Here is a 10,546-nt window from a genome sequence, read left to right as displayed (position 1 = left end):
ACCTCCTGGATGTGTATGTGTTTGTGTTTGCATTTCAAGGGGAGGAATGAGACTTGTATTGTGGAGGCATCTCTGGGTAGTAAAGCTGGAGACACCAGGTTTATCTTTCCCCTGGAGAAATTTACTTATATTCAAAAAGGTTAAAGGTTAAGAGTAAGAATCCAGGATCCTTCCTATGGCATTTCTAAGGAAACTCTCTAAAGAAGAGGGGAGAGGGGCGCCTGGGTGGTGCAGTCGGTTAAGCGTCTGACTTCAGCCAGGTCACGATCTCGCGGTCCGGGAGTTCGAGCCCCGCGTCAGGCTCTGGGCTGATGGCTCAGAGCCTGGAGCCTATTTCCGAATCTGTGTCTCCCTCTCTCTCTGCCCCTCCCCCGTTCATGTTCTGTCTCTCTCTGTCCCAAAAATAAATAAACGTTGAAAAAAAAAATTAAAAAAAAAAAAAAAAAAAGAAGAGGGGAGAGGTACAACTGCTTCTCCCTTCTGTATAAGTGCCCGGATGCATTTTTAGGGGGTTCCTCATCTATAAAATGCATCACTTCATATGTAGAGTTTTATTTAACCAGCTCTGATTCATCCCAGGGATAAGAATTTGGGCACTGGGGAACCATGTGGCTGTTGTTGGCTGAAAGTAAATAATAGCAATCTGCTCTGCTCCAGAAACCTAAAACATGCAGTCAGGATAATATTAGTAAATATGGGTATTAAAAACTCAACACAATCTTCACCTTTTCTAATACATAGAACTATGTTTTACAAACTCTTTTCTCCCCTTGCAGAACCCCACAGAGTGGAAGTCTACTCTCTAAAATTTATACCACATTTTCCATCTCCATTTCAGATGTCCCAAAGAAATAGTGGTAGGCATCTACTAGTTCCTTCCATGGGAGGGCTGAGAATTGGGATGGTCATAAGGACCAAGTGATGCAAATCTCCCTCATTTGTCTTTCTTAGATAAAGTCCATACATGGGCTCCCAAATGATGGCTGGTTTGGGGTGGCAGAATAATGTGGGGGAAATGAGATTGCTTTTTAAAATAAGAATGAAAAACATTTATTTTCTTTCGAAAGCATTTTAATCAAGGATGGTGCTACATGTTAAAAATTTTTATGTTTTTCCATCTGTGCCCTACACAACTGCTGCCTTTCTTTAAAATGACAGTAATATCTTGGGGCACCTAGGTAGCTCAGTTGGTTAAGCATCGGACTTTGGCTCAGATCATAATCTCATAGTTTGTGAGTTCAAGCCCCACATCAGGCTCTCTGCTGTCAGAGCAGAGCATGCTTCAAATCCTCTGTCCCCCTTTCTCTCTCTCTCTCAAAAAAAATAAACATTTAAAAAAATAATAAAAAAATAAAATGACAGTAACATCTTGATCTTGGGGGTGTGAGTTCAAGCCCTACACTGGGTATAGAGATTATTTAGAAATCAAATCTAAAAAAACAAAATAAAATAAAATGATAGTAACATAATTCAAATGGTAAAAAATGTTACCTTTCCAGTGATTATAAAAACAGGCCTTAAAAGAAAAGTTTATTAGCCCAGTGTTACAACATTAAAGAAAGTTTAAGAAGAAAAAAGGAAGAGAAAAATTTCACTCAGTCTCACCAGCTTGATAAACTACTTTCCTAAAACACATTCTCTTCCAATCCTTATTCATAGTATCTACGTTTTTATGAAGTTGTAAACATAATAAATGTGTACATAATTTTTTGTTCTAATATTTTCAGGCCATATTTACAAATATTTTTCCTTATTACTTTTTAAATTACTTAAGTTTTCTTTTAAAGATTTTATTTTTTGATGCAATAGGTATAAACAGCAATAATGCTGAATTTTAAAAACACAATATTGAAAACAATCCCATTTACAATTTCACCAAAAATAATAAAATACCTAGGAAGAAACTTAACCAAGGAAAGACCTGTACTCTGAAAATATATAAGAATGATGCAAGAGACTGAAGATGACACAAGTAAACAGAAAGATATCTCATGCTTATGGACTGGAAGAATCAATATTATTAAAATGTTCATACTACCCGAAGCAATCTACAGATTTAATGCCATCCTTATCAAAATACCAACATTTTTTCACAGAACCAGACTAATACTAATCAAACAAACCACACATACACACAGAGCAATTTTCACGAAGCAATCTTCTATTTGGATGTTATATTTCATAGTATATTACTTAAACTGAGTTGACAAGTTATTCTAACATACTTTCAGGTAGGAAACTAGGAAGTTAAACTTCCTCATAAATACTTGTTTTTTTGTACTTTTCTGTAGGAATGCTATATTCCCTATGAAAAATTATGCTATTATTCAAACAATGCAAAAATAGCATGGAAAGTGAGGGTCTCCTGAATTTCACTACCCTAAAAAACCAGTGACTACAATTTGGTGAATATCCACCCCGGCGGAACTCCTCATTCACAGGTGGAAACAATTCTGTAGTTGGCTGCCACACAGTGGTAAAGTAAGCACCACTGCCCAATAACACTGTAAAGAACTTGACCCTAACCCAACAAATATTTGCTGAGTTACGCGGGCTCGGCACTGGGCTAGGCACTAGGGATCTAAAGATGGTCCCTATCTTGGAAAAGTTCATAAACTCATAGGAAGTTTGACAAGCATACAAATAACTGGCATGTACTACCAAAATGACAATGTTACAACTGAGACGAAAATCTTAAGTATGGCAGAAGAACAGGGATTTCTTGTCAGGTTGCAGTGAGGAGGTGACGTTTGAGATGGGTCTTCAAGTGTGCTGAAGTTTCTCAGGTGGGAGTAAGAAAGACCCTCCCAGCAGAGAGCACAGAACAGCACAGGAAAGAACAGTGCTTTCAAGGACTATTGAGAAGGTCACTCAGGCTGGAGCAGAGCCTGGTATATAGGGAAAGAAAAGACTATCACATAGAAGACAAGACACTATGTGCTCTCAAGTAGGGAAGGGATAAGATCAGCATGGCTTGAAAAGAGAAAGTTTGGAGAACATCTAAAACATTCCTCACCCACAATAAAACTAGTTTCACGTTTAAATTCTGTGGCTGTCTTCTATGAAAATGTATGTCATTAAAGGCAAATAACTTTGTAAGAAAACATGAGCATTAATGTGTCCTTAAGATGTACTGTGGAAATCCTATTCAAACAACTCTTAAGTAAATCATTCCATAGTTGTGATTCCTTAGTTAGTACATTTTAAGCATTGAGGAAAACCCTGAAGATGTGTTATAGTACCATGGTAGCCTCCAAAATGGCACTCTCCAATTGTATTGGCCTCCGGGTATTCACACTTGAGTGTAATCCCTTCTCACCATGAATAGAGTTAACCTTTGTAACTAACAAAATATTGTTGAAATGATGTTTGACATGTGGCTGGGCCACAAAAGCCATTAAAGCTTCTACCTTGCTGTCTCATGCTCATCCTGGGGGTGGGGGTGTCTGCCACCATGTTGTAAGGATGTTTAAGCAGCCTGGGGAGAAGCCACATGGAAGGAATTGAGGCCTCCGTTTACCAATCAGAGCCACTGGGTGTAGTCATCTTGGAAGTGGTTTCTCCAGCTCCAGCCAAATCTTCCAATGACTGTAACCTCATGAGAGATTCCTGGCCAGCAGCACTCAACCACATACATGACTGTTGAATTTCTGACCCATAGAAACTGTGAGATAGTAAAAATGTAGTGTTTTAGGGGCAGCTGGGTGGCTCAGTCTCAGCTTCCTGCTCTTGACTTCGGCTCAGGTCATGATCCCAGGGTTATGGGATAGAGTCCCACATCAGGCTCCACACTGAGCATGGAGCCTGCTTAAGATTCTGTCTCTCTTTCCCTCTGACCCTCTCGCCCACTTGCACTCTCTCTCTCTCAAATTAAAAAAAAAAAAAAGTAGTATTTTAAGGCACTAAGTTTTGGGGTAACTTATTACACAGCAAGTTCCCTCTGACCCTCTTGCCCACTTGCACTCTCTCTCTCTCTCTCTCAATTAAAATTAAGAAAAAAAAAGTAGTGTTTTAAGGCATTAAGTTTTGGGGTAACTTATTACACAGCAAGATAAATGCCAGAAGAATTCTGCTTTCTTTCGTTGACTCAGGGACAAACACATTAACAAATAACATATATATATATTTTAACAAGTAACAAGATTTCATCTTCTATTAAAAAATAACACAATATTCATACTCATAGTTCTAGATATGACATCTAGATGGGCATGAAACCATTAAATAGGCTTTTTTTTTTTTTAAGCTTATTTACTTATTTTGAGAGAGAAAGAGAGAGAGCAGGGGAGGGGCAGAGAGAGAATCCCAAGTAGACTCTGTGCTGTCAGTGTCAGCCCAATGTGGGGCTGGAACTCACAAACCCTGAGTTCATGACCTGAGCTGAAATCAAGAGTTGAACACTTAATGACTGAGCCACCCAGGTGCCATAACGCTTCTTATGATGGATTCTTTAATTATGTAAATCATCATGTATTCCTGGCTGATTACCATAAATTGTGTTTTTTTAGGAGGTACTGGGAATGTAAAACTGACTGACAGACCATATTATGTTTTTCAGTCTAGGAAAACAATACTTACAGGAAAAACTTACCTTGGCTTGGTCTGAAGTTTGGCTTGAATAGAGATGCTTAGGAACAAGTATTAAATGAGTAGGCAGGTAAAGCCCTTTTTTTGTGGTATTCAGAGGTCAAATTTTAATCATTCAAATGTCACAGATTTTAAAAATCTGTGTGAAATGTGTGAAAATGTGTCATTAAGTATAAAAAAATCCATTCCCTAATTGGGGGGAAAATGCTGCTTCAACTGGTACATATTTCCAAAGGTAAACTACACTGAACCAAACATGTATATATTATTTTTCATGATTTTATGTAGTCCACTTTTACAAGAAGATGTCATTTAAGTGTTTTCTTTTACACTTTTACATACTAAAGACTATGGATTCTTTAAAAAATTCCCTTGGGGGGCGCCTGGGTGGCTCAGTCAGTTAAGCATCCCACTTTGGATCAGGTCATGATCTCACTGCTGGTGGGTTGGAGCTCTGAGTCTGGCTCTGTGCTGACAATTCAGAGCCTGGAGCCTGCTTCAGATTCTGTGTCTCCCTCTCTCTCTGCCCCTCCCTACTCATTCTTTGTCTCTCAAAAATAAACAAACATTAAAAAAAATTTAAAAATTCCCTCGGAATACATTTTTACAAATAAAATAGATAGCTATTTAGAAAGAAGTTCATGGCCCAAATTCATGGTGTATTTTATTTATTTATTTATTTCTTAAACTTAAAAAAATTATTTATTTGTTTACTTATTGGGGGGGGGGGGAGAGAGCGCGCTCACGAGCGGGGGAGGGTCAGAGAAAAGGAGAGAGAGAATCCCAAGCAGGCTCCATGTCATCAGTGCAGAGCCTGATGTGGGACTCAAACTCACCAACTATGGGATCTCTTCTGGAATCAAGAGTTGGAAGTTCAACCAACTACACCATCCAGGCACCCCTAAACTTTTTTTTTTTTAAGTTCATTTATTTTGAGAGAGAGACAGAGACAGAGAGAGAGCGCGCACAAGGGGGTTGGGATAGAGAGAATGGGAGAGAGAGAGAATCCCAAGCAGGCTCCACACTGTTAGCACAGAGCCCAATGCCGGGCTTGAACTCAGGAACAAACGCACTTGGTTACAGGTTAGTTCATTTCAGAGTTTCTCATTTTAATTAAAACCCTTGGGCGTCTGGGTGGCTCATTCGGTTAAGCCTCCAACTTCGGCTCAGGTCCTGATCTCGCAGTCTGTGAATTCCAGCCCCGCATCAGGCTCTGTGCTGACAGCTCAGAGCCAGGAGCCTGCTTCGGATTATGTGTCTCCCTCTCTCAAACCAAACCAAACCAAACCAAACCAAACCAAACCAAACCAAACTCTTACTGTGGCTTCGGCTCTCACTACCCCCCTCTCCCGACACCATCTCCCAGGCTCTACAATCGCTGGTTTCCGCATCCCGGAGGCAGTTCGTCCTGTCTCTGTGCTGGGTAAAATGTGTGGGAGAAGAGTGGAACGTCAGATTGAAGCAAAGATGCTTCCCAGGTGCTCGAGGTCTAGACTGCCCTAAAGCGAATGAAACAGACAGGGTTCCAAACCGCTGAGTTCGCCCCTGGCTTAGAAGGGGTTGCACCGCGCATTCTTTTAAAGTCGCCGTCTACCCAAATCCACTCGGCAACACCCGTTCCCAGTGACATCACGACCGTTCCAGCCTCTTGATTGGAAGAGCTCAGTCATTCAATTCTCGCGATCACTCCTGGTCCAGGTCCCCTTGCTTCCCTCCCATCACCCCTACCCAGTAGTCAACAGACCACGTTGCGGGCCACGGAGATACCGTAGAACCAGAGCAGCTCCGGCACTCATCTAGACGGCTGCGACTCTTCTCAGACGCTCACAAGCACGAGGTTTGGCTCCCAGGTATTCTGCCAGACCCGCGGTAGCGCGCGACTCTTCACAGCTCTGCTCGGCTACTTAGCTGGGGCAGCTAGGTGATTCGCACCAATTCCCCCAGTCCTGGGCTATCGCGAGAATTTGGAGGTTTTGGGACTGATTTCCGGTCGCTTACGTCTCCATGGAGACAGCACTTTAACTACTTTTTTTGATCACCTGTCATTCTCTGGATTCCACGTGGTTCGGAAATTACCCAGAGAATGTGGGAGTCAACCAGACGGTGTAAATGGGAGGAAAGCAGCCGTCAAAGGAAAGCAGCCAGTGGGATTTAGGACTACACTTTGCCGAGCATCTTCTGGCCACTGAAGCAGTGTCATAGGGTGGGCACGGGATTTTCCCTTTTGGGGAGGCCCAGTTCATCAGGACAGACGTTTAGGTATCTGTTGAGCAAGCATAAGCACCGAGCCAATTTTTGTGTAGTATTGAGGGTTTCAAGATCAAATCCTGCTGTAAATTTACTCGCCATTCACCAGAAAATAGTCTCCCCAGTTATCTGTCTCTATCCCTTCTTAAGTTTGTGTGTTGGTCACTTTCCTAGGAAGTGATCCCCATTTATTCCCCTAGATATAATCATGTCACTTTCCAAATTCTTCCCTTGTTGTTGCCATTATGTGTTTATTTTTATTACCATTTTCTGTTAAGTAGTTTTTCACGTTCCATTGTTGTATTGATTTCTTACTTTGCAGATGGACCGTAGTTTTGTTTTTTTTTTTTTTAAATTTTTAAACGTTTATTTATTTTTGAGACAGAGAGAGACACAGCATGAACGGGGGAGGGGCAGAGAGAGAGGGAGACACAGAATCGGAAGCAAGCTCCAGGCTCTGAGCCATCAGCCCAGAGCCTGACGCGGGGCTCGAACTCGTGGACCTCGAGATCGTGACCTGAGCTGAAGTCGGACGCTTAACTGACTGAGCCACCCAGGCGCCCCTGGACCGTAGTTTTTTTTAAGGTCAGGACTAACTTGTCATTTAGATATAGAATATATCTGGTAGTGCACTTTTCTGTTGTTAAAGGCATACCTCCCTTCTAGAACATCTCTGACAGTGTTTGTTAGTTAATTCGTTTATTCATCAGATATTTATTAAGCACTGAATATATGCCAGGTACTGTTTTAGGAATTGAGGATTAAAACAGTGGATAAAACAGATTAAAGTTGCTGCCTTCATAGTGTTTATTACTTGGGGAGACAGACAATATACAAATAACCAAGTTACTGCAATTTCAGGTAGTAGTAAGTACTATGAAGAAAATAAGTTAATGGAAATGATCTGTGAATAGGAGTGGTGGCATTTGAAGGACAGTGGTCATGGAAGGCTTCTCACAGGAGGTGGTATTTGAGAAGAGACCTGAAAGATGAGGTGCTAAGATCTTGCAAAGATCAGGTGGAACAGACATTAACAGGCAGAGGTATTAGGAAGGGCAAGGTCCCTTAAATGGTTAAGAGAAGATTGATTTGAGATGAAATGCAGAGGAAGGTAGTACCAGATTACTTAGGGCCTTGAGGGCCAAGGTCTGAAGCTAGATTTTATTCTAAGTGTAATTGGAAGCCCTTGGAAAGTTTTAAGCAAGAGAGTAATTAGATTTGATGAGAGTTTTAAAAAGACTGTAAAAAGAGGGGACTCTTCAGAAACAAGGGAGAAGAGAGGAGACCAGTTGTGAGGCCATTGCAGGAGTTCAGGTACAAAGGGTTCATTCTGCTTCTGTTTGGATACTTTCAGAGCTGGGCGATTCTCTGTTAAAAAGGCAGTCCATTCCATAGTTAGACCAGAGAGTTCAGGGAGAGTTCTCCCTGAATCCAGGGAGCTGGATTCAGCCTCCCTGAAGCCTGCACTGACTTTTCCTAATTCTATAGCAAGACAAAAGACATCTCTTTTTCTGACAGTCCTCCAGCAACAGCAGCTGCCTTATGGCACTTGTCCTGTCCTCTTTTCTCCGGACCAAACACCTTTGGTTAACTGAGCTGTTCTCTGAAGGGGGTGCTCTCTAGGCCCTTCAGAAATCTGTTAGTTCCTTGAAAGTTTTATCATTTGTTATGGCTCCTTAAGGGATAGCCACTAGCACTTTACTTGATGCTCCACATGTCACCTGACCTGTGGGGGTGAGCAAGGGATCAGGCACTCCCTTGATCAGGCTGACTTATAATGTGGTCTTTAGCAGACATGTTGTTCTGTTGGCTCACATACTGATTTGTTTCAAATCACATTTGGCTGCTGTCTCCCTGTCTTGTATTAATGTTTTATGTTTTTTTCTAATAAAAAATGCAGCATTTTACATTTATTTCTGTTTCATCTTGCTAAATTCATTCCAGCTTATCGGGCTGTACTTTAATCCCGATTTCAACATTTAACATGACCTTCCAGCTTTGTAGCTTTTACAAATTCTCTATGTTATGTCCTCCAATGTCTGAATCACAACCATTGCTAAACATGCTAACTGTGCTAAGAGCCCTGTGTTGCATTTCCCTAGAGATGCCCAGATGTCATGGTACTATATGTGTGTATTCTTTAGGAACATTTATTCAAACCCATTACGGACTTATTAACTAAAACCTTTTTAACTAAAAGCAAATTCTGTTAACTAAAAGCAAACTCACAAGGATAGTATGCAAGTTTCCTTTATCAAATACTCTGCAAAAGTCAAGATACAGTGTGTTATGACATCTCCTGATATGTCCAAGAAGGCACAGAAGTTAGTTGAGCCCAGTTTACTTTTGGAAAAACTATGCTGTTGTTGTTGTTGCTGTCATTACTAAAATGAAGGTTTGCTGTATTTTTAAAATACAAAGACTGGGTCATAATAGGAGTAACTTTGGAAAATAATAAGCTGTTGTTGAGCTTAAAAATGTTTTTCTTTTTTGAAGCAGAAATCCTTAGATCAGTGGTTCTCAACCTGGGGCCACTCTGCTCTCCAGGGGACATTTGGCAATGCCCGGAGATAGTTTTTGATTGTAATAACTTGGGGGGAGGGGATGCTGCTGGCATCTAATGGGTAGAGGCGAGGAACGTGTTAAACATCCTGCAATACATAGACACCCAAAAAGTAGCCAAAAAGTTTCTGGTCCAAAATGCCGATAGTGCTGAGTTCAGAAATCCTGAATTAGACAATGCTTTAAATTCTTCTTTTTTACAGTGTCTACTATTCTATTTAAAATGGGCGTAAAGAAGAAGAAAGAAATGCAAGTGACTGCACTGACCATTTGCCATCAAGACCTTGAAACTTTGCGTTGTAAGTGATTTCTGATCTCATTTGTTTATTTCTTTTCTGGGTTGCAGAGTATTTTTATGTCAAGACTCAATATCACATAATGTTCAGACTCTTTCTGTTCAATTTTTCCATGTTCCTTACATTCAGTTTTGCATGTAAAATGATTTCCTAAAAATTTTGTCTTCAGATGAAGTTCGATCTGCTTTTGTTTTGGTTTGGTTTATAAATACTTAGATTTTGCATAATGCGTAGCAAAGGTAAACTTATTTGCATATATTGTTAAATCCTTGAAATGTTTTTGTATGTGTGTTATCTAGCTTTGGCTGATGTGGAAGGAAAGAATCTAGCTTCTTTGCTGTTACATTGTGTACAACTCACAGATGGAGTGTCACAAATCCATTGTGTGAAACAGGTAAGACTGAGTTGATATTCATTGATGCATCTTGAAGAATATCATATCATGCTATTATGAACTTTTAAAATTAACTGACAGTTTTTGGCTCTCGATTTTTAATATCAATGTATCATTAAAAAATAGATTTTTTTTTTTTCTCCTTTTCTGTTCATTGTATAATCTCGTTTTACTCAGGGTATCAATAGAAGCCATATTCAGGCTTCCACTGCCATTGGAGCTGTAAATAGATGGGACATTGAGACAATTGTGCATACCTTTTTTGTGGAGATAAATTTAAAAAAATTATTCTGAATATTGATCTGAATCTTTAAAACTTTTTAGCAGACACATTAAAAAGTTAATATAAAATATAAAGACTGTCCTTGCCAGTAAGTGTTTCAGTATTAGGATTTACCATTTGAACTTGCATAATTTTTTTTGGAAAGCAATTATATATATTTTGGCTTTTTCAATAGTG

At 40.1% G+C, this 10,546-nt stretch overlaps 1 protein-coding gene across 4 annotated transcripts in view; it reads left to right on the top strand.

The window, feature by feature from the left end:
• Positions 1-6,272: 6,272 nt before the first annotated feature.
• THADA (THADA armadillo repeat containing) overlaps positions 6,273-10,546 on the top strand; it is a 330,878-nt gene continuing 326,604 nt past the window's right edge. For 2 of the 4 annotated variants that reach the window (XM_043603276.1, XM_043603274.1), the window contains exons 1-3: positions 6,273-6,424; positions 9,600-9,695; positions 9,992-10,086. In XM_043603276.1, the coding sequence (XP_043459211.1) occupies positions 9,620-9,695; positions 9,992-10,086 (171 nt within the window). In that variant the 5' untranslated portion in view covers positions 6,273-6,424; positions 9,600-9,619. The remainder of the gene's footprint in view (positions 6,425-9,599; positions 9,696-9,991; positions 10,087-10,546) is intronic. The other 2 variants (XM_043603275.1, XM_043603277.1) reach the window with 2 other exon arrangements.

The sequence above is a fragment of the Prionailurus bengalensis genome, chromosome A3 (genome assembly GCF_016509475.1).
Source record: "Prionailurus bengalensis isolate Pbe53 chromosome A3, Fcat_Pben_1.1_paternal_pri, whole genome shotgun sequence".
Classification (NCBI taxonomy): Eukaryota; Metazoa; Chordata; class Mammalia; order Carnivora; family Felidae; genus Prionailurus; species Prionailurus bengalensis.
Note: the sequence above shows the minus strand (reverse complement) of the source record. Positions and strands in the feature narration are given on the sequence as shown.